Here is a 26,456-nt window from a genome sequence, read left to right on the forward strand (position 1 = left end):
GAAAGGGGAGATTGCATGCGATTGTGAAGATGGTCATGACGAAGCATTCATTTGTGGTTGATGGTGATGGTGCTTGTGACGCCCTACTCACTGCAGTGGGTGATGACAATGTCTGGGACGATTGGGGACGAGAACTACAATTTCTTCTGTAGATAAGAATTTAAATATCTGGTGAAATGGTTGAGGATTTGACGGGTCCTTTTAATCGTATCCTACTTACGGTTCTTTTGTTTCTTTATCCGGATGTTGTGGGGTGAATATAAAAGTGGAAAGCAGAGTAGGTAGTACTTATATTGTCTACCCAATACTAAGTACTGATACCAAGACATCCATCTATCCAATCGCCATCCCCGGTGTGGTCGCCGCTGAAGAATCGACACAGAACTAACAACGATAAATGATGAACAGAGATTGGTATTCGTATTGACATTGACATTGCGATCATGCTGCAGGTCATCAAGAATATAACACACAACAACGATGACGGCTATGGACATAGAAAAGAGGGACGGGCTTTTGAGCAAAATTGGGAGGACAACAGAGAACGTGGGGAAGGTGAATAAGTGTAGTTAGTAATGGAAGGAAATCAATACAATACATTAGGGTCAGGGTCAGGGTCTTGGAAAGCATAAAGGCTAGCCCAGCTTAGCCTTGAGGGATTCGATCTCCGCGGTCAGACTCTGCATTTGCTGCGCCTGGGAGGCGATCGTCTTCGTCTGCTCGGCGATGAGCTCCTTGATGGCTCCGATCTCTCGGGTCACGGCGTCGGCCGCAACGGCAGCGCCGGTGGAGATGTTGGCCGCTGCGTCAACGGGAGTGCTGACGGGGGATTCCTGCGGGTGGGTTAGATTGGGTGGCCTCTTTGGGTAATGCAAGGGGCTTACCTTGGAGGGGCTAGCCTGGGGCTTGGCCTCTTCCTGCTGGTGCCACGGGCTCGTCTTGATGGAAGGAGATGAGGCCTCGGGAGAACGTGCAGGGCGCTCCACTGGCTTGGACACCTCGTCAAAGCTCGACTCTTCCTCCACTGGCTCGGCTTCTTCATCATCGGCGAACTTGGACACCATGGCAGCCATCGAGGCGCCCTGCTCCTTCATGGACGGGGCGGGCTTGGCCACGGGCGTTGGCTCTGACACAGGCTCGGGTGCTTTCCGCACCGGACTAGGCTCGGAGGCCTTGGGTGCCGGTGCAGCCTCGGGTTCCGAGGCGCCCATCGTCGCAGTGGGCATGTCCTGCACTCCGGTGACTTCCTTCAGGCCCTCACCTTCATAGAGGTTGGCCATGGAGATCTTGGGCGGGATGGCTTCCTTGCCCTCAAACCACTCGGCGGGGCCCATAGCAGGCTTCAGGCCAACAGTCGGGGGGTAGATATCGTCCTGGAAGGTCTCCGCGCGGCGGGGCACGATGAAAGAGATCGGCTCAATGTAGCCATCGTTGACGGTCTTGAAGGCACGGGCGACTTCGTTGTCGTGAGTGTTGACACCACGCTTGGGCATGAATGCAATACCACGCTGGGGGTCGGCGGACTTGTACTCGGCAAGGTATTCGAACTTGTCGTTCTCGAGTTCGAAGTACCGGATATTACCGTCACTAGGAGAAGTCAGTAACAGCCCACATTCCCGCATGGTTGCAAACCCACCCTCTACCCGCAAGGTACAGACACTGAGTGCCCTCGTCCCAGAACGGCATGCACACACCAGAGATCGAGTCAAGGGTCTTGAAACCGTTGATCGGCTCCCGGGGAGCGCGGATATCCCACAGGGCCAGCTGCCGGTCGCTCATCTTCGAGAAACCGGTGGTTGCGATCCTGTCGCGCTCACCCAACCAGACCGAACGACTGTTCTTGGCTCCCGAGTGACCTTGTGTCTCATGCGCAGGGCGCTCCTGACGCACATCCCAGATGCGCAGCTTCTTGTCTCGCGAGGTCGTGACCAGGAGGGAACCATTTGCGCTCCACGATTGTGACTGCACGATGTCGCCCAGGTTCAGGGTCAATTTCGGAGCGCCGGCCTCGATATCCCAAATCTTAACAGTGTAATCGCCGGAAGCCGTTGCCAGGATGTTTTCGGCTGCGGGGTTGAAGAGAACGTGGCCTATCTTTCTACAAGGCTGTTAGCGAAAGGACTGGACACAGTGCAGATTGGCGTGAAACAGTGGACTCACTTGGAATGGCCGGCAAGCTTGCCGATGGGGGCTACATCTTGGATCTCATCGACATCAACATCGGGATGGAGAGTGAAATTCTCGGGCACTCGCCAAAGCATGACCTATTATGCGGTAGTTTAGTCTCGCCGAACGCGGCCTGAGTTGTGATGGGGATTATACCTTTCCGTCATCGGATCCAGATGCAATGAGGTCGTCATTGAAAGGGTTCCTAGCTATGTTGGCTCGGCGGCTAAGATAAGGGTCGTTCAATCACTGCTCACCAGTCGGTATCGAGGACCACGGCAGTGTGACCCCGAAAAAGAGGTATCCTCTCGGGCAGCTTTCCCCGCTCCTCGAGGGGAATAACAGCAAAGGCACCTCCACCACCGGCTTCCCAGTTTACGGACAGGTACTTGGGGTTGGCCTGGTCGTAGCGTTAGACATGCGGATTAGGGGCGGTAACGACCGACGGACCTTGACGAGGTTGGTATCCCAGGCGTTCCTGGAGACACGAAGATTATCATAGCATTGCTCCTGCGAAAATGGTGAGATGATGCCGGGGTTGCGATGGATCAGGGGGCTCGCTGCGCACCTTCTTCGTCGACCGTCCGAAGACGTGTCCTGCTACCTGTCAGATTGCGGGCAGACGGGGGGAGGGGAAGATTAAGCTCACGGTATTTCGAGGAACGCACGAATCGACCCGACATGACGGTAGTTGTCCAACGAGTCACAAGGCGAAAGAATGGAGAAAAAGCAAGTAACAATGAAGGAAATAGACGCAATTGAGAGAGGCAAAAGGGTCTCGATGGCCTTGAACGGGGGACGGGGAAAGCTTGTCGGTCTGAAAGCAGCCGCCGTTACGGAGCCAGTCAGGGAGGGAGTGCAAGTGGGAAGTGGGAACACCCGCGGGCGGGCCAGCGATTAGACCGTGTGGCTCAGCAGGTGGTTCCGAAGACAGAGAAAGAGAGAGAGATGGAGATAGAATGAATCCAATAATAATCTTGTGATAGTCTTCGTTCGGCGGTATTATATAGAAATCTAGACTCCCAATTATCACTGAAACAATCACAACCGTCGTCGAGTGCCATGCGGGCAGAACGGTATTGTCGTATTCTGGCGGGAACGGCATGACCAGCATTACGTCTAGCCCGATGGGGCAATGGCGCACCCCGCCAGGTCGGGCTGAGTCAGCAACGTTTGTTTACCGCCCGCCGTCACTCCAGAAACGGTAGGGTTGATTGCAACCAAAGCAGCCGACCACCGAACGACCTTGATAAACTCTCCTGCGCTGCCCTCGACCTGCACGACGACTTGCTGACAGCCAGATTTACGATGCAGTCCTGCCCCTAACTGATCGCAGCTGGACTCTAATTAATTGCGCCTTGCTTTTTCGCCTGTCACACACGCTGCTATCATCCTTGTGCTTTTGAGACACGAATTTTCGCCTTGTCAGGGGTCGAGTCGCCCTGCCTGTGGAGGTGATGGAGAACGAATATATGGTAAACTGCATTGTCGCCACTAGATAAACTTTGTATTAAGTCGAGAACATCCACGCGCACACGCATTCCCGGTCTTCGAGAGATGAATCCAGCCACGACAAATGCCCGCTCCGGGGTCTCCGGTCTTGTGCCACCCGGTACCATTGCGAGCGCCATGACCAGCAAGTCAACGACCCTGTCGCGTATGTGTCAGGAGCTGTGGAAGAAGTATAGCCAGAACAAGCTGACCGTCGCAGAACCGTCTCGTCCAAGAACTACCACGCAAGCGCCCGAGGTTGGCAGAGCCGGAGCCGGAGCAGCATCGTCGCGCATCAACAGCAACACCACCAGATTTCATGGCCGCGCCAACTCCCACTCATCGACTAGTTTGACCAGATCAGCTTCCACCTCCGCGCGAACGAAAGCCGCGACTGCCGGTCCCCCGCGACCACACACCAGCATGTCTCGCACCCACTCCGTTGCGAGCTCCCGAAAACCGAATGGTCATGCCATCCCACGCCCGGCAACGTCATTGGATACCCATGATGAGGAGGACTCCGCCACCAGCGTACTAGGAAAACGAAAGGGTAGGCTAGACTCTTGCTTTGTTCGTTTTTTTGCTGCAAAACCCCATGCCCCGTGGAATACATCAAGGAATGGTGCTTTCCGGAAGACCCGTCGTGAGACTTCACTGTGCGCTTCCATGAAAGAGCTGGACCTGGACCCATCCCGCGTTATGAAATTGGGTTCTACCCCTTTGCCTTCACGTCGTGAAGCAGTGCAATCATTACTTCCAATGGTCACTGTTGTGACCACCCCAGTCAAGCTTGCGCCGCATCAGTTTTCATCCCCACCCAAGCACTCTGCCAGAAAAAAAGCCTGCCCCTTTGCCACAATTTCTTACCAAGGATTCAACGATCGAGTCATTTAACATTTCTACAGGGGCCGAATGGGACCAGGAAAGTCGGGAAAGGACAATGGAAGACCTTTTGAACACCTTCGTCACGAGAATTGGCCAAGCCGGGCAAGAAAGCAATGGCCTCAAGGAAGCACTTGACCTATACAAATCCAGAGGTAAGCGAAACATGGAGAGATGTCTGGACATCACTGATGTGAGGTTCATGCAGTCAGCGAGCTAGAAGCCTCCCGAAAGGAAATTACCGACACAAATCTTACCCTCCGGGTCGAGATGGAGTCACTCAAGGTCCGACTAGGTGCGGCGGAGGATGCCTTGAAGGATGCGCAGAGAGACCATGATATGGAAGTCGACAACCTCAGCGCCCATCAACGCATCGAGGTGGAGTCCGCGCGGTCAGAAGGTAGGAAGGAGTTGGAAGCATTGAAATCCCGGCATCAAGAACAGATCCAAGAACTAAAGCGACGGTACGAGCATGAGATTGAGGATGAAAGAGCTGCGCGGCTTCGAGAAATCAGTCAGTTAACCTCACAGACCGCCATTGACACACAAAGGTCGAATATGGAGCTTGACAGGAGGGAACGGGAAATCACTACGCTTCGGGATGATGTGCAGGCACTGCGGGCAGAACTCGAGCGTGAGCGCAAGAGCAACCGGAATCTCCGGCAAAACTTGGACACAGCCAGTACCAACGGCGTGACGCTGGAGTCATCTATTCGTGCGCTGAAGGCTAGAATCGAGTTCCTCGAGTCTGGACGAGAGGAGCAATCCCAATCATTTGAGCGCCTCAACCAGAAAATGATGGACGCGTTAGCTGAGACCAACACGACAAAGGACAAGCTGAGGAAGGAAGAGACTCTGAGAAGGAAGCTTCACAACCAGGTGCAAGAACTCAAAGGCAACATCCGGGTGTTCTGTCGAGTCCGACCATCGCTTCCCTCGGACCCCACCACTGGAGTGGCTCAGATTCAGTATCCCGATGAGACCGAGGACAGCAAAGAGATTGCTCTTTTGGGCCCAGAGGAGAAGAGCAGTCTCGGCACGATTTCGAGAAAGAACAGCAACTTTTCATTCGATCGTGTTTTCGGGCCGACTACGCAGAACGCAGAAGTTTTCGACGAAATCAGCCAACTTGTCCAAAGCGCCCTCGATGGATACAACGTCTGCATTTTCTGTTACGGTCAGACTGGTAGTGGGAAAACATACACTATGTCATCCCTTGACGGTATGATTCCTCGCGCAGTGCACCAGATTTATGAGACAGCCAAGGGCTTGGAAGAAAAGGGCTGGAGATATACGATGGAGGGCAACTTTGTCGAAGTGTACAACGAAAACCTCAACGATCTACTGGGCAACCCCGAAGAACTCGATAAGAAGAAGCTTGAGATCCGGCACGACATGCAAAAAGGAAAGACGATCATCACGGATGTCACTACCGTTCGGTTGGAATCCCCTCAGATGGTTGAGACAATTCTCAGACGTGCTGCCTCCAACCGCTCCGTCGCAGCTACCAAGGCCAACGAGAGGTCCTCCCGGTCACACTCGGTCTTCATCCTCAAGCTCATTGGAGAGAACGACATTACTGGTGAACGCAGTGAAGGTACCCTCAACCTGGTGGACTTGGCTGGTAGTGAGCGTCTAAGCCACAGCGGTGCTACCGGCGAACGGTTAAAAGAGACGCAGAACATCAACCGCAGCTTGAGCTGTTTGGGCGACGTCATCGCTGCCCTCGGACAGGGTAAGGATGGTGGACACATTCCCTACCGAAACAGCAAGGTTCGTTTCGTCCGCCTCAAGTCCAGTAACGAAGTGACTGACTTGCATGTAGCTTACCTATCTCCTTCAATTCTCGTTGGGAGGAAACTCCAAGACTCTGATGTTTGTCATGGTCAGTCCGCTGCAGGCGCATTTGTCGGAAACCTTGACCAGTCTCAAGTTTGCGACCAAGGTACACAACACGCACATTGGGACGGCCAAGCGGCAGGCACGCGTTCGTGATTCCTAAACTATGATACCTTTTGATCTTTCTGGGCGGCCTTCATGAACCAGGCCTTGGCAGAGGTGTTTGAGGTTTTTTTCCTCTCTTGGGAGTGAGATATGAACTGTTTCTGTTTCGGTATACATATGGATTTGATCACTTGGCTTAATGTAATGCCTGAGTTTATTATCGAGGTACCTGGGTAGTCAAGACTAGCCGTACATACAATTCTAGCTCTTTGCAGATGTCCTAAGCAGTGTAATATTCCAGCTCGTCATGAGGCCATGCGGGTTGCCATATTTGCTAAAGGCAAGGTTACTGCGGAGCCAAGCCATGATCTGCTCAGAAGTTCGTTGAGATGGCATAATATTTGTGAAGGAATAGATATTCCTATAGGTCGGGTCACGCTCGTCCGTCCCAAAAAGATCCTAGCTTGCTCTTTCCATTTAGGTCGTCCAGTCAATCCGATCACCCCCATCAGGCCATCGAATTCCATCATGGCTTTGGATACTGACGCCGTACACGTTCCGCAGCGATGGATTTGATTACTCACTTAGTTGCTTGGTCCAAATTATCTACAACCTGGCTCTCGAACGCAGGCACCGGAAAACCAGTGTGCAAAAGCCGGGTGCCGGCTAAGGCCATGGAATAGGAAGTTTAATATGGTCAGTTATTATCTATTTGTAGAGTTGCGGGTCAGATGAGATTAAATGCAGCTACTAATTGACTTTGGCAAGATAGGTCCTCTGAACCGACTGCTTGTGATATAAATAAACAGGCTTGGTATCCTGGTTGCCTGCAGTGAAGGGGATGCCGAAAGCTGCATTCTTGGAATCGACCTGGCTCTTGTCCAATTAGTACGTGCAGTCGTCTTCTTGAGCCCTTGAGCTCCCGGGGCGTGATGAAAATCTTGCAAAATCTTTTCCCAGGTCGTATCGCCAGGCTCAGCTTCCGAGGGGCTCGGCCGCAAACGAATCCCTGCAACCCATCGTGGCGCTTCGCGATTTGTCGCCTCCTACCTTAGTTGCATGATTGGCCCGTTACGATCACCCCTCACCACGAGGCTATGGGACTCCTTTGGGCTTCGCCGAAATTCCCTTCCCTCCAGGACTCGATTGTTGAATTCACACTTGTTATTTGTATGCGCCTTATAGGCAACAAGACCAACTAGAGAGAGCAAAGGTGCCATGCTACCTGAGACTCCTGGCAAAATGCCCAATAACAATATGAGAATCCCTCCCTTACCCAGCGATCGAACAGCATTCAAGATAGCGATTATATGTGCCCTACCACTGGAAGCCAGCATTATTGGCGGAATATTCGACCAACAGTACGATGACAATGCATTTGGCAAAGCGCCTGGTGACACAAACGCCTATTCGACTGGCGTGATAGGGTATCACAATGTTGTCCTGGTCCACGTGTCAAATATGGGGAAAGTCGCTGCGGCGACCGCTGCAACATGCCTTCGTGCTAGCTTTCAGGAGGTTCAGCTAGCTTTGGTAGTTGGCATTTGTGGTTGTGCGCCTTTTGCGAACCAACCGGGTAAAGAAATGTTTTTGGGTGATGTTGTTATCAGTGAAGGGCTCATAGAGTACGACTTTGGAAGACAATTCCCAGATCGAAAATTCGTTCGGAAAAATACACCCTGGGAAAATCTAGGAAGGCCTGGGCCTGGAATCCGCGCCATTTTGGCCAAGTTACAGACGGAGCATGATCGAACTTGGCTTCATGATACATCATCAAGATATCTGGATCTATTGCATCAGAAGCTGGGCGACATGGTCAAGTATCCCGGAGCATCGAATGACATACTTTTCAAAGCGACATATCGGCATAAGCATCATGTTTTCATGCATTGCGAGACATGTTCTGACGGTGGGACTGATGTATGCAACTTACATTGTGAGGACCTCGGATGCGACAAAACGGAACAAGAGTCTCGCATTCGGATACCTCAGTCATTGAAGCCGACAATCCATTTTGGATGGATTGCATCTGGTGACACGGTGATGAAATCTGGAGAAGATCGAGACGAAATTGTCACCCGGGATCGCGTTGTTGCATTTGAGATGGAAGGTGCAGGAGTGTGGGAGGCTTTCCCGGAAGTCCTGGTCATCAAAGGAGCTTGTGACTATTCAGACAGTCATAAAAACAAAAGGTGGCAAGGCTATGCTGCAGCCACCGCAGCGGCTGTCACAAAATGCTTTTTGGAAAAATGGAGCACGGGTAAGAGTCCCGAAATTTCTTGATTATACGGTCAATTCTGAGGTCATCGATGATACTAAAGCCGCCCAGGATTAAGCGTGCCACTGTCACCCTCCGCAGTTGCGAACTCCATTATAGAAGACTCTGGTCGGAGGGTGAAAGTTCTGAAGATGCTTGACAAGTCGCCCTACCGAGAACGAAAAGAGCGAAATCCTGACCGGATACCAGGAACATGCGAGTGGTTTGTGACCCATGAGCTCTTTCAAGACTGGCGAAAAAGCGAGTCTTCAAGGATGCTCTGGGTATCTGCAGATCCCGGCTGTGGGAAGTCCGTGCTTGCAAAGTACCTAGTCGATTCTGTTCTTATGTCATCATGCTATTTCTTCTTCAAGGATGACTTTGAAGATCAAAGGAATGCCGCTACTGCTTTATGCTGCATTTTGCGCCAGCTGTTTTTACATAAGCCCATCTTACTCTCCCCCAAGGTCATTGAGCGCCTTGAGACAAACGGAGAGAAGCTCACAGAGTTGTTTGACGAGCTTTGGGACATCCTTATTCTTGTCTCAAAGGATCCCAGTGCAGGTGAAATCATCTGTTTACTTGACGCTTTTGATGAATGCGAGGATCACGGCAAGTCTCAGCTCACGCGGGCTTTGTGTAGACTGTATAGCGTCAATACGGAGTTTAATTTGAAGTTCCTGCTAACCAGTCGACCTTACGGCAATATTCGGCGAGGCTTTCAGCCTCTGGAGGTTCCTGGACTACCTGTCATTCATCTGAGTGGCGAAAGTGAGCTTGAAGCGGAGAAAATATCCAAAGAGATTGATGTTTACATCAAAGCTAAAGTTACAATGATCGGCGCGCAGTTGAGACTGGGAATGGACGAGCAGCTTTTCTTATTGCACAGACTGTCGCTTGTACCGAACAGAACATATCTCTGGGTTCATCTTACTTTGGAGCTTATTGAGAACGATATTGACCTTGGAAAGAGTGGAATGATTGCAGTCACCTCATACCTACCACGAACAGTTGATGAGGCTTATGAGAAAATCCTGTCCAGAAGCCTGAATGCCAAGAAGGCTAGGAGACTGTTACATATCGTCGTTGCCGCCGTTCGCCCCTTGACTCTGAAAGAGATTGACCTGGCATTGACGCTGGAAGAGCACCATAATTCGTACGACGATCTTGAGCTCAAATCAGAGGAGCGTATCCGTGAGAACATACGGGACTATTGCGGCCTTTTTGTAATGGTTATCGGCTCAAGAATATATCTCCTTCACCAAACTGCGAAAGAGTTTCTGATTCAATCCTACCAAAAGCGTTCTCCTATGGGCCCCCAGGCAACTACTACATGGGAGCACTCTTTGAGGTCTGAGGAGTCACATCGCGTTTTGATGGAGATATGTATGTGGCACCTATCATTTGCAGAATTTGATACCCAACCTTTGAAGGGAGACCAAGCGGTGGACAGTTATGCAAAGAGTCACTTGTTTCTCGAATACTCTGCGAAGAATTGGGCTTTTCACGTCCGGGAGTCAGGTTGTGAACTCACTGTATCCCGATTAGCTCTGCAGTTATGTGATACGAGCTCATCCCGCTGCTTGACGTGGTTCAGGATCTTCTGGCTAGGTACTCAGAGGGAATTTCCTGAAAAGTTTACTCCTCTTATGATGGCTTCATATTTCGGCTTGATAACGGTGGTCAAGGCTCTTCTCCAGTCAAAGGATGATGATGTAGATGCTACGGACGGGACCTTTCATCGAACAGCATTGTCATGGGCCGCAGAGAACGGATTTGATGTGATTGTCCAACACTTGGTCAAGGGCACAAGGAGTTTCTTCAAACTTATTATCAAAGTTCCTTTTAGGAAGCGGGCCAAGGTCAATTCGAGAGACATTTATCGCCGAACTCCTTTAACCTATGCGGTTTGGAATGGTCATCTGGGTGTTGTCAAGCTATTGCTGAAAGCAGGTGCTCGAGTCGATATTCGAGACGACGTATCTGGAACACCGCTATCTTATGCATTATTCAGCAACAACCAGCACATGTCAAAGCTATTTCTTGGACGCATTGGACTGGCTCAGACGGGTGATATGCGACAAGACGTCTTGTATGCAGCCGTGAGAAAGGGGTATATAGACGTGGTGGATTTACTGCTTTCCAATATTGGGAACCCAGAGAACTTTCCGCCTGGACTGATATTGATAGCTGTGAGAAATTGCGACCTGAAAATGTTCAAACTTTTGTTTGAGAAAGGGGCCGATATGGAGGCAAACGGCACCTCTGACACACCATTGTTGACAGCTGTGAAATCTGGCCAGCTGGAAGTGGTAAAATTACTGATTGAAAAAGGTGCTGATATAGAAACAGAAGGCACCTATGGCACACCATTGTTGACAGCTGTGAGATCTGGCCAGCTGGAAGTGGTAAAATTACTGATTGAAAAAGGTGCTGATATAGAAACAGAAGGCACCTATGGCACACCATTGTTGAGCGCTGCAGTATGTGGTCACGTGGAAGTAGCCAAACTACTGCTTGAGAAAGGGGCTGATATAGAGGCAAAACGCACCTATGGCACACCATTGTTGAGCGCTGCAAAATATGGTCACGTGGAAGTGGCTAAAATACTGATTGAAAAGGGAGCTGATATAGAGGCAAAAGTCTCATTCAACACACCGTTGTTGACAGCTGTGGAGAAAGGCCATGTGAAGGTGGTCAAGCTGTTGGTTGATAATGGGGCCAATCTTGACGAAAAGAATCCTGATGGCAGAACAGCACTATTAGTGGCTATAGAAAACTGCCATGCGGAAGTCGCCGAGATTCTCGTACAAAAGGGTGCTGATATCCACGTGGAAGATGATAATGGTCTCACTTAGTTGGATTTGGTTGCTATATCATGGGATGAAGCCTCTAGACCTTCGTTTGTGAATGATCTCGACTTTGGAAAGTAGCAGTGGACGGGGTGGATGTGAAACACTGCTGATAATGGGAGAGAGGAGGACATGATTTTATTTCAGTATTATGCTCGGACATTGTTAATATTGCCTGCTTCTTCAATATACGGAATAGAAGTCGATGGTTTTTCTTTTCCCGAGTTAAGAATAGTACAAGTATCAGGGCAAGAGATCCTCGTTGTTATATACCAACCATTTAAACTAAGTTCTAAAAGAAAATGTGCTAATTAGCTGGATTATCACTCATAATTGACTACTGGTTTTGATAGATGTACATTATCGGATACTTGGACGCCTTTGCAATGCGCCGCTCCCCCCTTTCTCGAAATTCTTTAATGGGTGTGGTGATATTTCATTTCCTATTAAGATTACTTACCTGCTGTGGTAAGACGTTTTATAGGCTTGGCGAGGCTTTCATCTCACTCACTATGGATTTAATATAGGCGGTGGACTTGGTGGTCGTGCTTTTGGAAATTGCCAATTGGACGATATCTTCATGATGGTGCGTGATAATGGTGTTGAGTTGGGCGAGGACTCTGCGTGGAGAGTACTGTGCTTTCTTTAGCCACTGCATGGCGTGTTAAATAAATTTGATAGGATTATTAGAGAGGGATGTTGGTGTTGAGATGAAATATAAGTACTATGTATAGGCATCACTAATATAAACAGGCAGAGAAATGACAACAGATTTATATATCGAAAACAGCCAGAACAAAACAAAGTATAATTCCCATCATCCCTAAATCCAACCCTACACTCCCAAAGAAGCCAAACCCCTCTTCACCGAATCCTCAAGGGACGTCCAGCCCGACCGGCCGTAGAAATCCCGCAGTAACTGCTCAGCCCGCGCCGAAGGCACAATGTCGAACTTTTCCTTGACTGTATCTTTACTAGCATTAACAATGGCGGAGCTCTGGGGTTGAAGGTTCCGCAGAATCTGCACTACGTCGTCCCATTTAAACGGGCCCGCACAAGCGAAGACTCGTTCGGACTTTACGTTGGGATCTAGCGTTGCGATAACGTGGAGGCGCGCTGTGTCTTCGACGTCGACGTAATATTCTGGTATACCATTTCGTCAGATACTTGTAATCGGATGGAAATAGGTATCACTTACGTGCAGCAGCCAAAGAAATCATCAGATCGTTCCCGTCCAGAAACCAGCTTGTGACTTTCATCGAGGAGCCTTGGTGTTCGGGGAAGAGGATTTTGCCGAACTGTGAGTGTTAAAACCTTGGAGTTTAGTCCTTGGGAAGATGAACAGCCACTCACGTTGATATTAGGAAGCACTGAGTTGAGCACAAAATCCGGCTTATGCTCCTCGTACCATTTCCAGGCACCCCGTTCGGCTTCGATTTTGGCTGCCGTGTATACCACGTTTGGTTTCAGATACTCTGGGGTGTTTGGATCCCAGGCTGCTGCTATAGACGGTTCGTTCCAGGTATCTTTGACTGTTAGACATGGTAACTCAGGGGGTTGTATAGGGGTAGGGGAGATGCTCACTCTGAGTCACTGTTTTGTCTTCTAGGCCGACTGCATCATCAATGGCAGGGAATGCAGTAGTTACGGATGAGCATAGCACCACTCGCTTTATAGAAGATACTCGCTCTGCGATGGACAGGACGTTCATTGTTTGTGCTGCTACGCCGGAGATCACGATGTTGGGGTCAGATCGATAGGACATGTCGGATGCCTGGGAGATAGATTGATGTTAACTTGGGTTCTTAAAGGATGAATGTACTTGGGGGAGGGGGTTAGCTTACGACATGGACAATCCCACCCACGTCTTGGACAACGCCATCCAAGGCCCCGTCTGCTTCCAGATCGGGGACGATCACGGTTTCAAAATTGCCAGGACCATATGTGGCCTGGAAATACTCGTCCATCCAAGGTTTCTCGGAGCGCACAGTGCCTCGTACCCTGTAGCCTTTGGTGAGAAAGGCGTCGATGACTTGGGAGGCTATGTAGCCGTTGGCTCCGGTTACTAGGATCCATGATCCGAGGGGGAGTGAGTAGCTGCTGGTAGTCATGATGTAAAAGGTTGAATGAAGATGAAGAGTGGGAGTGTGATTAAATCCGAGAAGAAAGAAGGCCAGATGAGAATGATACCATAGATGAAGACGAGGTATTTGTACTCGATGTCAGACAAGCCAGGACCCAGTATAAATCCACGGACTTAACCCCATGCGGTAAGCATCCTTCCATAAGGCCGTGCAAACACGGCAAAGTGTAAGCACTCACGAACTGACCAATCTGGATTGTTTCATAGTGGTTTACTAGGAAACTTAGCGTTCCTGTTCCGGCTTGGCAGTCAGGCTATCTATATCAAGGCTTCCTTAAGAATGGAGGGGGTAGTCACTAGTCAGAGGGTTGTTTCGTCTATTCTCACCCTTCTCTAATCGTTATGTTCTTCTGGTCTTTTGAAAACTCTTACCGCTCTAAATTGCATGCTTTCTGAATCATATTCGGGACTGCCATCATAACCAAGATACACTCGCACCTGCTTTTTCAGTCAAGCTGGTTGTTAACAGTAACACACCCTTCTAGGTGGATATTGTTTGATGTCTCCAATTTAGTACAACTATATTATTGCTTAATTCGCCTACCATATTAGGAATGGCTTATTTGATGACTCACAGAATCTTTACTGTTTGGATCTACGATGCCTGAGGCTTTCTATTCACTTCCAAGGCCGTACATGCCTTAGGCCATCGTAATATTATAGTGGCTGTCTAGTCATGCGGGTAGAGTAAAAGGAAGATGTGGCTACAATGTCTCCTTTCATACACACATAAGCAGCTTCTCATTTGCATCAATTAATCAGATAACCGGGGTAACTAACTAGATACATTGCTGACATCATCACAGTCCTCAGAGGACGATGTACACATCTGCCCTCAACCGCGGCTAGGACAAAGAACAAGACAGGGATTCCTAGGCAGCGATGATTCACTTAGTTCCCCGCATTATCCATGTCCCTCAGGCTGCACCTAAGCCTTATAACAACCATCACCCTACACCTCAAAAGCCAACCCTCCCCCTTCCTCTAACATCCAACATCCACAACCCACCACCACCACCACCATGCCTCCCACCCCCGTAGTCACCGAACACATCCTCATCAACAACCACCGCATCGCCTACGGCATCCACAGCCCCCCCACCTCCACCTCCACCACCACTCCCACCCCCATAATCCTCATCCACGGCACCCCCTCCTCATCCCTCATCTGGCGCCACATCATCCCCCCACTCACCACCACGGGCTACAAAGTCCACGTGTACGACCTTCTCAGCTACGGCCTCTCCGAACGCCCCTGGGACCCAAAAACCGACACTTCCATCAGCGGGCAAGTACCTATCCTCCTCTCCCTCCTCGACCACTGGTCCATCACCTCCGCACATATAATCGCGCACGACATCGGCGGCGGCATCGCCCAACGCTTCTGCATCCTCCACCCGGACAAAATCAATATCCTCTCCCTTACCTTAATCGACACGGTCAGTTTCAATAGCTATCCGTCCGAACGCACGAAAGCCCAAATGCAAGAAGGTCTAGAAACCCTTATCCAGGCCCCGAATGGAACCCATCGGGAACATTTCAAAGAGTGGATACTTTCCACGGTCACAGATACAGGAAAGATGAGAATGGAGGAGGAAGGGAGTTTGGATGCATATTTAGAATATATTTCGAATCCGGTCGGACAGGCGAGTTTCTTTCAACATCAGGTGAAGCATTATGATTCGAGACATACGATGGAGGTGGCTGGGCGGATTGGGGAGTTGGGGAGGGTGCCGGTGATGATTGTTTGGGGGAGGGAGGATAGGTGGCAGGTTTTGCAGTGGGGGGAGAATCTGAAGAGGTGTATTCCGGGGGCGGAATTGAGTGTTATTGATGGAGGGGGACATTTTGTGATGGAGGATAGGCCGGAGGTGGTGGGGGAGGTGGTGCGGGGGTTTTTGGGGAGGGTTGATAGGTAGCCCTATGTAGGGTTGTATGTATGCTTTGTTTAGATGGTGATGGTAATTATTCATGGAATGTAATTGCAAGTGAGAAAGAGTGTGATTATACAACAACTAGTAACACAACACAGAGCAGAGATATCCATCATTCATCATTCATAACATCATAACCCCCCCCCCCCCCATCAATACCACCCCTACACCCCAACCTCATCACCCTCCCAAACACCCAAGCAAACGCCATAATTCCCAACCCGCCCAGAACCGTCCCAATTGGATGCCCTCGATACGAGTCCCTGACAGCGACCGCCACATCAGCAAGGTCCACGGGCGGAACAGGATTAATCTCCTCTACTTTCCAGACCGGAGTCCATGTCTCGGAGACACCCAATAGCTGAAAGGACAGATCTGACTTGATGTTGGTGCTTTGGGTGGAGGCGGTGTTGATGTGTATGCCTCTGTCGTGGAGGGAGCTGTGGGTGTGGGTTGTTTGGTGGTGGTTGGTTATGGGGATTTGGATGGTGATGGTGTTTTGGTGGGGTGGGGAGGGGGGTTGGTATTAGTTTTGGTATCGGAGGTGGTGGTGTTGGTATTCGGGGAAGAGGGTTGTTGGGATGTTCAGGAAGTAGAAGGGCATTTTGGTGGGTTGTGTGGATTGTGTGGATGGTGGTGGATGGTGGTGGATGGTGGTGGATGGTGGTGGATGGTGGTGGATGAAAGGTGGAAGACGAAAGGTGGTTGGGGGGTTTGGTTGACCATTTTATAGACAGTTGTCGGACACGTGGATAGATGCTACATGACAAGTGTTATTTGGCAATTGTCAGTTATATTACGGACATCTCCTGGATTATAGAATATTGACATTTTAGACTACCAATGGCAGCGGAGACAATCTTGTAAGTATTACTAACGAGTGTTGTGTCTACTTCTCATCGTATACTACCAATTTAACGATACCAATCAAAGAAATGCCAATTAATCCTATCACTCAGGATGATAACCCTCCAGTTCAATTGCAGTTCTTGCAAAAGCCCGAAGAACGTCTAGATCCCATAACAATGTGTCATTTGGGTTCCGTCCGGCAGGTACCTCGCCTTCAGGGTAAAAATCCTTCCTGTAAATTGTGACAGTTTGTGGAGGGCTCCCTCTTGGAGGGGCTGGGAAAATTGGCTATCGTCATGTAAGAACTGGGGAATTTCTCAAGCAATTGACACTTACCATGCTGGTCGGATTGCGCTCGCCCTTTCTCCAAACGTCAAGCGAGCCATTGATTTGCCGAAACCGACGTGACCATTTCACAATCATCACAACATTGACAAAGCCCCCTACTCCATTGAACCATATGTTTTTCTCGACTTTGAGGACTGATTTGCGAGTTGCGTATCCCCCGCATTCCATGACGATAGTGGGCATTGTAAAATCTCCACCTGATCCCTAGAAGCAGGCAGCAGACTCTTTGTAAGTGCCCTCGTAGGGGGCAAAGAATTGATGAGCGCCTATATTCATGATGAGCATTGTATATAGATAGAACTTGGTTGGATAATTGGAGGCTCACTAATGGGAGCACTGAGGTGCACGTTGAGGCTCTCAGGTGGCGTGAAGAAGCCACTTGTAAAAGCAAGAACCTTTTCATGGGTCATCCAGAAGGACGGACTCTTCTCGACCACTGAATATATTTTGATGATGAGTTTGATCTTGTCAAAATTGTAGGTTAGGATGTTGCGATATTCCCTGAATCCCGGGCCTTCAATACGGTCAAGTTCATAAGTAACTACTCTGTGAAGGTGTTGTTGTTCGGGAGTTAGTGGGACCTCAAAGCTGGGCATTGTTCTTCGCAACCTTGCATTGGGGTTCGAAGACATAGTGACTTGGTAATAGTGAAAAGAGTACGCAGAGAATGAGGATGAGAAGGAAGATATGGAGGGAGGGGGTCAATACTATTTAAGATGGACCTCTAGCCTTTGGTTAATGTGATGTACCTGCCTTTCCATAGCTACTTCCATATTCGGTATGAATTAAATCCCAACTGAGGTTTTCTCTAAAATTATAGAGAGAACAAAAGGCCCAGAATTCTCTTGCCCATATCCTATAAGACTTGAATTGAAGTATACAGTGGGTGGCTTTGAAAGGCTGGAACGACTAGATAGGGGGGGACATGTAGATAAAGTCTAAAGACTTTGTACGAGTAAGCAAGTAGCCAGACAGCCATACCTATTAAGGACTGGGGCATCTATTTATGGCCCCATCGGTTTTTATTGGATTTCTCAGTCCGGATGCCAAGATGGAACCAGGAGATGCCGTGTCATTTCAAATCGATTGACCCACCGGTATAAGATCCCTTCGGGGCACAGCCTGGTACCTGGTCTTCTACCATCTTCATGTTTTTGTACACCATCATGGCATCAACACCACAGGACAATGGCGGCTTCGGCCTGCTATCCGGGGAACCCAAGCGAACCTCGAAACGCGTGGTCTGCTCCTACGTGCTTGACTGGGTATTCATCATGTTCGATTGCCCAACCCTTCTTCACTGTCAAAACTAATCGCTAACACATCATCCGATCGCCTAGTTTACTCGCAATCATAGGCGCCATTCTGTACAAAATCACTGGCTCTGAACATGCTTTCTCCCTAGACGACGCAAGCATCTCCTACCCCCTCAAAACCGACACAGTATCGATCGTGATCGTCGGGATCATCGCCTGCGCTGTTCCTGCCATCCTGATTGTCCTTATCTGCCTCCTTACCCCCGGTCCCTGGAGCCGTCGTCTCTGGGAATGGCACGCTGGATGGCTAGGACTGGCCCTTAGTTTGGCCGGTGCTTTCTTCCTCACCTCCGGTCTGAAGGATGTGGTGGGTAAGCCGCGACCGGATCTCCTCGCCCGATGCCAACCCGATATGACCAACATCACTGCGTACGCGGTCGGCGGCCTCGGTCTCCAGCGTGAAGAATCACCCATCCTGGTAACATCGGCCATCTGTCAGAATGCAGACTCTGCTATCATCAAAGCCGGGTTTGCTGCTTTCCCGTCGGGTCACTCTTCTTTCTCCTGGGCTGGTCTTCTCTATCTCTCACTTTGGCTGGGGGCTAAGTTCTCAGTTTCTATTCCTATTCGGTCGATGTTCTCCGTCGGCGGTCCCACAAAGTCATCCCATAATCGGGCTTCTGCGGTAGCGGCTCCGCCTTTGTATCTCCTGGTGCTTATCGCGGTGCCTGTTGGGGGTGCTTTCTATATCTGTGCGAGTCGCTACATGGACTATATGCACGCTGGGTGGGATATTCTGGGAGGCAGTCTTATTGGGATCGGCTTTGCTATCTTGGGCTTTTTGTGGTATCATGCTCCTGCGGGACAGGGGTATGGTGGATGGGCCTGGGGGGCAAGATCCAGCACCAGGGCATTTGGAACTGGGTTTGGATCCGAGGGATCGGGGAGTGGAGTTGAAACCCGGGCCTCGACTACTCGAGATGGTTATGAGGATTTAGAGCTTGGCGCTATGAACGGGTCGCAGGGAATGTTACGGGTTGCGAACCCGTAGAGTGATATTGCTGCTATTGGATAGTTCCTATTTGGTTGAAATTTTGTACCTACATGAGCTTGCATACTGTCTGAATATGTTCTGAATATTCTCCCGTCACTATCAGACCGAGGCAGTGCATATGCTACCGAGATGGGGCGCAGACATATCGAATCATCTCCAGCGTAACACCCACGAGGCAACCCCAACCCCAAACCCAAACAGCCAAGCAACGAACAAGCAACACAGAGACAGAAACTGATTGATAATCCGACCCTGTCCAACACACAGACCAATGCGGCAAAAAGTCTCGAGGGCACAGCCGGGACTGACCCACCGCAGATCTTGCCGTGGATTTTCTGTGGGTCGCCCAGTCAATTTCTATTCAAACGACCATCACCGTGTGCAATGAGGGTCTGGGGATTGTGCACGTGGAACACTCAGCCCCATCCATTACGATGCTTTTCATAGTACTCTTGGGTTGATATTGGTCATCGTTTGAAGGGGTCCAACGAGTTGCAGAGAATGTAGCACTGCCTGTGCGGCATATCTTGACTCTCGGATGTCCGAACTTCCGACCAAATCCGGAAGGATGTGTCGTGACCTGTACATGTACTAGGCAGACATTCGTGTACATTGAGCAGGGATCAAGGGGTAGGAGAGTAGTGTGTTGGGTGGTAGGTAGGTGAGGGATTGGGCTTGTTGCAATCTATTCTCCTATTCTCTGTGGGGGCTAATGTTCCCCGGGCCAATGTTCCCCGAGAATCAGGCGATGGTTGCGTCCTTGTTCAATCAAATACCCTGGATTGTACTTGCTGATTGTGGAGAAGTGTCTTGCCTGCTGTATGCTACCGGTTCTGGTTGCACTCCGACCATCCTGCCGGAGCATGGCACTGGAAAGAATATGGTAAGAGCTAACGAATTTTGTATAATAAAAGAACAGATTAATTATACAGGTGAGCACAGGTGCAGTCATATCCAGCATTGCCCAAACACTTGGCAATAGCATACCTCCTCGTCCGGACAACTAGAAATCAAGTCAGCTCAGAACACCGCGGACAAGCATTATTCAAACCTACTAAACAGATTTCTTGCCAAATATTATGTGCCAAAGAAACTCTATGACTCGACCGCTGTGAGCATCATCCAAATCGGTGTCAATAACCCACTGTCGTATCTTGACGTAATCTTCGCGCGGTCTCTCGAGCACCTGCTGCCGCGAGACCGCGAACTGTGCACAGCATGCTACTGCAACCTTGTCAGGAATCGGAAGGAACTTTTGATCATCTGCAGGCTCAATGTCCGTCCGGTTTCGGGGTGGTGTGCTGGTGCCTTCAAAGATCTCTGTGAAAATTTCATCCGTGATGTGGGCATTGTGGTATTGATCCTTCTTGCATCCAGGGTTTGTATTGCATCTCAAGTTAACATATCCATTCCTCTGGACGAACCCGAGCTTCAATGATCTCACTGCCCAGGCATTGTCATGCAAGGGTGCGTCAACATGCCACGCCCTGAAAAACCCCGACCGGTGCGCGTGGAGAAAGACAATAGTCGATGGAAGCCTATCATAATGCTCTATTAGGTAAGTCAGATAAGCCATAGACTCATGACCCTTATTAAGGGGCGTTTTGAGCTGTTGGTCGTCGGCCAGGATCGCTGGAGATGGATTGACAATATAGATAGCTCGTTCCCAGCTTCAGATAAAAGCCACGTTAGTGAATGTTTCGGGTTAATGCTACCCTACTTACTCGGGCAGTTCTTCCTCAATCCACTCGGTATTTTCCTCCTGCAGCTTTGCAACCACCACGACCTTTTCCCCGGGGCTGACTGGAAAAGGCCTTATCTCTTTACGTGACCAGCCAAGGTCCAACCAATCAAGTAAGTATTGTTCTGTGCCATACTGATCCCAGAGATCCTCGAGATGGGTTTTCAGCAGAAACAATGGGAAGAGGAGGAATAGACTCGAGCAAAGTAAAAGTCGCAGAACCCATTTCATGTTGAGTCACGGCAGCAAACAAGACACGGATGCTTGGGTGGTATTGTCGAACTGTCTACCAGGGACTCCGCCATCTCTATATTTCCGTGCCTCTAAGGACATACGTAATCCGTGGTCTTAAATCCAGGGATCAAAGCACATTGACTATTGGTATATCGTGACTGGTTTCGTCTAAACCTTCACCCGGGCGTCGAATGCAGAAAGTACTTGTGCAGCTCCACCGGAGTCGCACCATTGAGCACTACAGAAGCTTGGTAGTAGCCAAGGCACCCGTGGGCGAGTTGAGCCGACTACCCGGATAGCCGGTATTTTTCAAATCCGTACTCATCGAGACAGAAACTGGAGTGCAAGTCGCTCGCTCGATAGAGCGCAACACATACAAGTAGGCGCTGCATGTTCCCTAGTATTCTCATAACCATAAGAATCTCTCTTGATCCTCATCCTCGGATAGCGCAAATGTGTGTCTTTCACTCGGTGGGTTTCACTCTTCCAGAACCTAAAAAGGCTAGCTTTGCCATGGACTATTGCAAATCCGGGCACGGAGGCGAAAAGGCCGCACTGATTGATAAAATTGTAAGGGCCGGCTAGCGTGTATCTACTGCCCAGGACACAGCCTCCTTTCTGCCTGTATGCCCCCACCTGTATTAGCTTGTCTTCTAACAATCTCTATGCCGTAAGCTCAGCCATCAGAATAAGCCTCTCAATTTGTTGCTAACTAGTGAATACAGTTTTGCGTATACGGAAGCCTAGAGAATCCGGAAAACCTTATCGAGTGTACGTGGCCTGGTTTGGGACGGTAGGCCTCGGCTTTGCCGTTGCAGGTTAGAGCCAAGCTTAATTTAGCGAGGCATGGTTTTGAGATTTCCTCTTTGATCTCGTGCTGAGTTGCCCTTTACTCCATCATTCTTTTGCATGATGGATTTTTGGTCCACGTCATAAGGAGGCCTCTTCAGTCTTCACTGCCATGCGGTAACCTTTCTACCAATGAAGATGGGCTAGGAATACTCGTGCGAGGACCGACCCAGAAGTCTCCATCGGTCCATCCAAAGGTTCTGCCGGTGCCCCAGACCGAACCGAAAATTACCCCTTTCATTTGGTAATACCATCCCCAGTGCCCGCAAGCAAACATCACCCACGCGCCAAGTCATTATCAGACTCTGTCTTCCAGCTTGTCCAATTTATATCCCCTTCTCTTCTGCGTTGGCTTTATATCGCTCCAAGCCCGCCTCTATCAGACGTGATACCAGTTTCAGCCGGATGTTCGGATGTCCGATCATCAATTGCCCGAAAAACTCACCGTTGTCATTGGTGCTTGCATTCTGTCGAGTGAGAGACGAATGCCACGATGGCCACACAGATGGTACTGGAAAGATCCGCTGTAAGTCTATGCTCAAGGTCTCTATATCAAAAATGTGGATGTGTTTCTTTGCCTGCTCAAGACGAATGTTCCCATGAAGGCTGATATTCAGCCCTGGCTTAATCAAGTGCGATCTTTGCCACTCGAGGAAGGTTCGTCACTTCATCCGCTTCTTTACCGTCATCCTCACCTAACACATGCACCTCAGGTGAAATGTGACCGGCTGGATCCCTGCATGAATTGCGTTGATGCGCGGGCAGAATGTCGGCGCTCCCGGCCCAGGCGCAGTATGCGTCCAAGGGTTTCCCGGTAAGTCAGTCAGAGACCTCAGGGCAAATCCATTCTTCTCCAAATATGTCCGATCATCTCTGGCGTTTTGGATTGTAACACCCTGTCCAGAATCGCCGGACTATCGGACAGGCTATCAACCCTTGAGCAATTCATTTCCTACCCACCAAGTGTTGTGCAGGCATCTGCACAAGACCCCGGTCATCATTCACGAGACGGGGATGATGTGAACGGTTCTAAAATAGACCCTAACACGTCTTCTCATCCTCCAAGCTCCAGATCCCAGACTGGCAGGGCCCCCAATGTAAATGTTGCTTTCCATCGAGCCACCGAGTCTCCAGCCGTGGCTGAGAACATTCCGATCCATCAAGTCTCCGAGGCGCAACGTTTCATCCAACAGGAGCTGCAGCACAGTGATCATTTGTCTCTGAATAGACGCACTGTGCTTGAGAACGCTTTGTCGTTGGTCAACAAGTTATCGAGTTCTTCCTTGGAGTCTAGGTTTTTCGGTGGCAACGCCAAGCATGCAGAATATCAGGACGAGTCGGACCTGGAAGAATTCTCTCTGGAAACATACCTCATGATGTCGTTGAGTTCGTACTGCAGGATCAGGTAGCTACGGTGACATCCTTCTAACATCACATAGACATGCCACATTCGCTCTCTACCGGGAACCACTTCCACTGGCCCGACCATGTATCGGTTAAAGGTCTCGAGCATATGAGCCTCTCCCTTGCGGAGGGGAAGCTCGATAGACAGACATCTCTGCACTATCGAGTATGTGTATACACCAAAGCTTTATTCTTCCTCGCCCGCGTTCCACAAAGGCTCTTGACCCCATGGCTTCGCACACACATCAAAAGGACACAGGAAAAATATGCGTTGGCGGCCGTGAAGGTATTGGATCAAATCAACTTTGTCGGAACCTATTCCATATCTCTGGTGCAAGCATTACTATCGGGTGTATGTTGCAACTATTACTTCATCTCTCAGTGGAAGGGCTAATCAGAACTAGGCATTGCTGCATCAGATGCAAGGAAACCCAACACGAGGTTGGACACTGACGGCATTCGCTTCGCAACTTCTTGTCACTATGAATTATCACACCATCCGAGAGGATACCCCGGTGCGGAGCCAGGAGGATGAGGACGCCCGCCAATGTCTCTTTTCTTGCTTCTATCTCGATAAAATGCTGAGCATGCTTCTGTTGCGACCCCCTTCATTACCAAGGTTAAAAATCAACCCATCAATACTGGTACCGCTCGATGATGGCGTCCCGCTCGGCATGATTGTGAAGACGGTCGTCGAGCTCGCCCAAGTTCAAGAGGCCGCGCTGGAGTTAATCTGCGGTCGGAATGGACCTAGTGACCGCAATAAAGTGGCCACGAAACTGGGCGCAATAGTCCAGGACCTGGTCTCACTGCGGAGCGTCATTGACGAGGTATGTGATCATTCTCAGGTTTCCTCCCTACTGTGCTCTAATCATGCCTAAGCGATGTGTCAATTCCCCACGCCTTTTTCAGGTGGAATGGATTGCAACCGAGTTCCGATACTACGCTATCCTGGCCACTATATTGCACTGCGCCTCTAAGATACAAGAGCGACCACAAGGTCGGGAAGAGTGTCTGGCAAATGCCCGACATGCCCTCGAGGCTTTAGGCCGGTTACAGAAGATTCTCAATGACGACGATACCTTTGTTGATGCATACCCGATGTTCCTATCATGGCGAGTAGCATTCTACCCGTCTGTGTCTGACATGATCTGACAATCATTAGGACTGTCCTCTTCTACCCCATGACACCCTTTTACCTTCTGTTCTGCAATGTAGTAGGAACATCCAGTCTGGAAGACTTCCAACTTATGCGAGACACCACCAAAGGACTGTACCGATTCATCGACTCTAACCCAGCGATCGCCAAACTATACCACCTATTTACCACATTCCTTGCCTTGTGCAGTCCTCTTGTGCAAGGAGAATCAGATAGTATTAGCCCGATTTATATGCCGCCAGATCTGACAACCGTGCCCGAATTCCAGCCGAATGTTGCACTAGAAACAGGCATACCTCCAGTTGATACCAGCATGTTCGACTCATCTCGTCTGGATGTGGTCGGGGATAGTGTCATAGATCCGATGATTTCGGCATGGAACAACGCCCAGATGTGGGATTTGTATGATATACAGCCGTCGCTTGAATGGGTGGACTCGGGAAATCCGAATGTCAGCCCGGGAGGCTATCAATAAATGCTGCGCTGATGGATTCTGTTGGGATTTAGGGGCTAGACTTGTTTTATATCTATGTACTTTTTCTTCCTTGAGTTTGGTGCAGCGTTGGTTGTGATGTTATTGATTCCCATATTCATTCTCCAGACCACGTTCGTTTACTTAGCCTGTTTCTGTGCTTGGTAGTCATGTCATGTACTATACCAGTGTACCATATCTTCTTAACCACGTGAGCAATCCCGTCACATCTCTTACTCTTTTCTAGTTTGTGGGCTGTCACTCTCATGAGAGACCATCGGAAGATTGATGGATACCCAACAACAGATCCTTCTGACGCACTTCTTATTCTTCGTCCTACGAGAAGTGGAAACGCATTATAAAATACCTTAGAGGACAGATCGCGTCCCATTTCTGCCACCTCTCCGTTTCGGGTGATCAGGCAAAATGGTTTAGAGACCTGGGGCACCAAGTTGGGTCCTCCACTAGCTGTTCTCGCTGACCTTTCTTTCTTTCTACTAACTAGGATCCTTCACCTCTATCTCCTGTTTATACTTTCCTAAGAAGTTCCACGTCACATGGATAAACCTGACATCTTAGCTACATGCGATACAGTGTTCTTGTCTTCAACCCCCAGTTTAGTAAACAACAACACAAACTAACCCTGCCACTTCTTCAGCTCCTCCTCCCATCCTCGAGCATACTCTCTCTCATCATCCTCATACACAGCAAACCTACTCCCCTTCAACTCATCAATACACTCGAAAACCTCCGCAATCATCTCCCGAGCACGCTCCCGATCCCCTCGTTTCCACTCCGCCTCCGCGATATTCCTGCGCACCCCAATCGCCTGGGGCGACGCCCCTCCCCAGTTTCTTATCCAATCATTCCTTGCATGGCCCAGCCAAGGTTATAGCCTCATCATACTTGGTGGTATTCCTAGCCAAAAATGCACAAAGATTGTTGGCAGGTACCAAGTCGTTCGGATCCAGTCGTTTGACGACAAGGGTTCGATGTGCTTCTTCGGCCACATCTACCTGACCTAGATCCATACTGGTAGCCGCGATTGCCAACCAGAGATGACTCCAAGCATTATGGTCCGCCGTGCAAAACTCAGCCGGAGGTGGGTATTTGGCTTCCTCGCGCTGGAGCCTTTCCCGGAGGATATCAAGCGCAACGGCTATTTTCTCCGGCTGGGTTGCAGATCCGTATCGCGTATCGAGGTCATGTTGTTCGAGTTCCTCGACGGGAATGGCCTTGATAATACAGGCGGCGTCTTTGAAGGTGAATGAGTCCCAGAATGTGGAGACGGGGATGGCGGCTTCCCAGGGGAAGTCTGTTGGTTCGTTGGTACCGGTGGAATAGCGGAACTGCATTGTGATGATTGGCAGGTTGGAGGCAGAGGGGGAGTGTTGGGGAGCTAGGTAGGTAGCTGCTGGGAA

At 49.9% G+C, this 26,456-nt stretch overlaps 10 protein-coding genes across 10 annotated transcripts; 5 read left to right on the plus strand and 5 right to left on the minus strand.

The window, feature by feature from the left end:
- Window positions 1-249: 249 nt before the first annotated feature.
- BO94DRAFT_534396 (coronin) lies at window positions 250-3,205 on the minus strand. Its single transcript, XM_025611537.1, has 9 exons — window positions 2,816-3,205; window positions 2,735-2,763; window positions 2,617-2,676; window positions 2,424-2,566; window positions 2,323-2,371; window positions 2,161-2,264; window positions 1,637-2,098; window positions 885-1,587; window positions 250-833 (listed from the first exon to the last, which is right to left on the minus strand). The coding sequence occupies exons 1-9, from the start codon at window positions 2,847-2,849 to the stop codon at window positions 636-638; spliced, it is 1,782 nt and encodes a 593-aa protein (XP_025468528.1). The 5' UTR covers window positions 2,850-3,205; the 3' UTR covers window positions 250-635.
- Window positions 3,206-3,410: 205 nt separating this feature from the next.
- Window positions 3,411-6,761, plus strand: BO94DRAFT_534397 (putative kinesin family protein (KlpA)). The gene is made up of 5 exons (XM_025611538.1): window positions 3,411-3,823; window positions 3,878-4,207; window positions 4,563-4,694; window positions 4,748-6,312; window positions 6,365-6,761. The coding sequence occupies exons 1-5, from the start codon at window positions 3,796-3,798 to the stop codon at window positions 6,539-6,541; spliced, it is 2,232 nt and encodes a 743-aa protein (XP_025468529.1). The 5' UTR covers window positions 3,411-3,795; the 3' UTR covers window positions 6,542-6,761.
- A 979-nt stretch (window positions 6,762-7,740) lies between these two features.
- On the plus strand, window positions 7,741-8,766 carry BO94DRAFT_463853 (purine and uridine phosphorylase; the record flags this gene model as incomplete). The annotated part of the gene is made up of 1 exon (XM_025608042.1): window positions 7,741-8,766. The coding sequence occupies one exon, from the start codon at window positions 7,741-7,743 to the stop codon at window positions 8,764-8,766; it is 1,026 nt and encodes a 341-aa protein (XP_025468530.1).
- A 3,550-nt stretch (window positions 8,767-12,316) lies between these two features.
- BO94DRAFT_623604 (aldehyde reductase II) lies at window positions 12,317-13,774 on the minus strand. Its single transcript, XM_025617162.1, has 5 exons — window positions 13,437-13,774; window positions 13,177-13,366; window positions 12,946-13,118; window positions 12,791-12,890; window positions 12,317-12,735 (listed from the first exon to the last, which is right to left on the minus strand). Exons 1-5 carry the CDS (start codon window positions 13,701-13,703, stop codon window positions 12,428-12,430), a joined length of 1,038 nt encoding a protein of 345 aa, XP_025468531.1. The 5' UTR covers window positions 13,704-13,774; the 3' UTR covers window positions 12,317-12,427.
- A 912-nt stretch (window positions 13,775-14,686) lies between these two features.
- Window positions 14,687-15,785, plus strand: BO94DRAFT_42734 (alpha/beta fold hydrolase). The gene has a single exon (XM_025607451.1). It carries the CDS (start codon window positions 14,758-14,760, stop codon window positions 15,652-15,654), a length of 897 nt encoding a protein of 298 aa, XP_025468532.1. The 5' UTR covers window positions 14,687-14,757; the 3' UTR covers window positions 15,655-15,785.
- Window positions 15,786-16,620: 835 nt separating this feature from the next.
- BO94DRAFT_545597 (uncharacterized protein) lies at window positions 16,621-17,498 on the minus strand (the record flags this gene model as incomplete). The annotated part of the gene is made up of 3 exons (XM_025613248.1): window positions 16,621-16,806; window positions 16,855-17,000; window positions 17,192-17,498. The coding sequence occupies 3 exons, from the start codon at window positions 17,496-17,498 to the stop codon at window positions 16,621-16,623; spliced, it is 639 nt and encodes a 212-aa protein (XP_025468533.1).
- A 518-nt stretch (window positions 17,499-18,016) lies between these two features.
- BO94DRAFT_490728 (phosphatase PAP2 family protein) lies at window positions 18,017-19,240 on the plus strand. Its single transcript, XM_025609130.1, has 2 exons — window positions 18,017-18,142; window positions 18,207-19,240. Exons 1-2 carry the CDS (start codon window positions 18,033-18,035, stop codon window positions 19,171-19,173), a joined length of 1,077 nt encoding a protein of 358 aa, XP_025468534.1. The 5' UTR covers window positions 18,017-18,032; the 3' UTR covers window positions 19,174-19,240.
- Window positions 19,241-20,124: 884 nt separating this feature from the next.
- On the minus strand, window positions 20,125-21,148 carry BO94DRAFT_594408 (DUF3431 domain-containing protein; the record flags this gene model as incomplete). The annotated part of the gene is made up of 3 exons (XM_025616197.1): window positions 20,125-20,179; window positions 20,232-20,846; window positions 20,901-21,148. The coding sequence occupies 3 exons, from the start codon at window positions 21,146-21,148 to the stop codon at window positions 20,125-20,127; spliced, it is 918 nt and encodes a 305-aa protein (XP_025468535.1).
- A 907-nt stretch (window positions 21,149-22,055) lies between these two features.
- BO94DRAFT_565393 (Zn(II)2Cys6 transcription factor) lies at window positions 22,056-25,166 on the plus strand. Its single transcript, XM_025614493.1, has 8 exons — window positions 22,056-22,526; window positions 22,634-22,657; window positions 22,714-22,814; window positions 22,905-23,386; window positions 23,440-23,756; window positions 23,809-24,234; window positions 24,287-24,519; window positions 24,570-25,166. Exons 1-8 carry the CDS (start codon window positions 22,494-22,496, stop codon window positions 25,036-25,038), a joined length of 2,085 nt encoding a protein of 694 aa, XP_025468536.1. The 5' UTR covers window positions 22,056-22,493; the 3' UTR covers window positions 25,039-25,166.
- A 316-nt stretch (window positions 25,167-25,482) lies between these two features.
- On the minus strand, window positions 25,483-26,436 carry BO94DRAFT_534401 (uncharacterized protein). The gene has a single exon (XM_025611539.1). It carries the CDS (start codon window positions 26,388-26,390, stop codon window positions 25,899-25,901), a length of 492 nt encoding a protein of 163 aa, XP_025468537.1. The 5' UTR covers window positions 26,391-26,436; the 3' UTR covers window positions 25,483-25,898.
- Window positions 26,437-26,456: the final 20 nt, after the last annotated feature.

This window comes from Aspergillus sclerotioniger (genome assembly GCF_003184525.1).
Source record: "Aspergillus sclerotioniger CBS 115572 chromosome Unknown BO94scaffold_11, whole genome shotgun sequence".
NCBI classification, from domain to species: domain Eukaryota; kingdom Fungi; phylum Ascomycota; class Eurotiomycetes; order Eurotiales; family Aspergillaceae; genus Aspergillus; species Aspergillus sclerotioniger.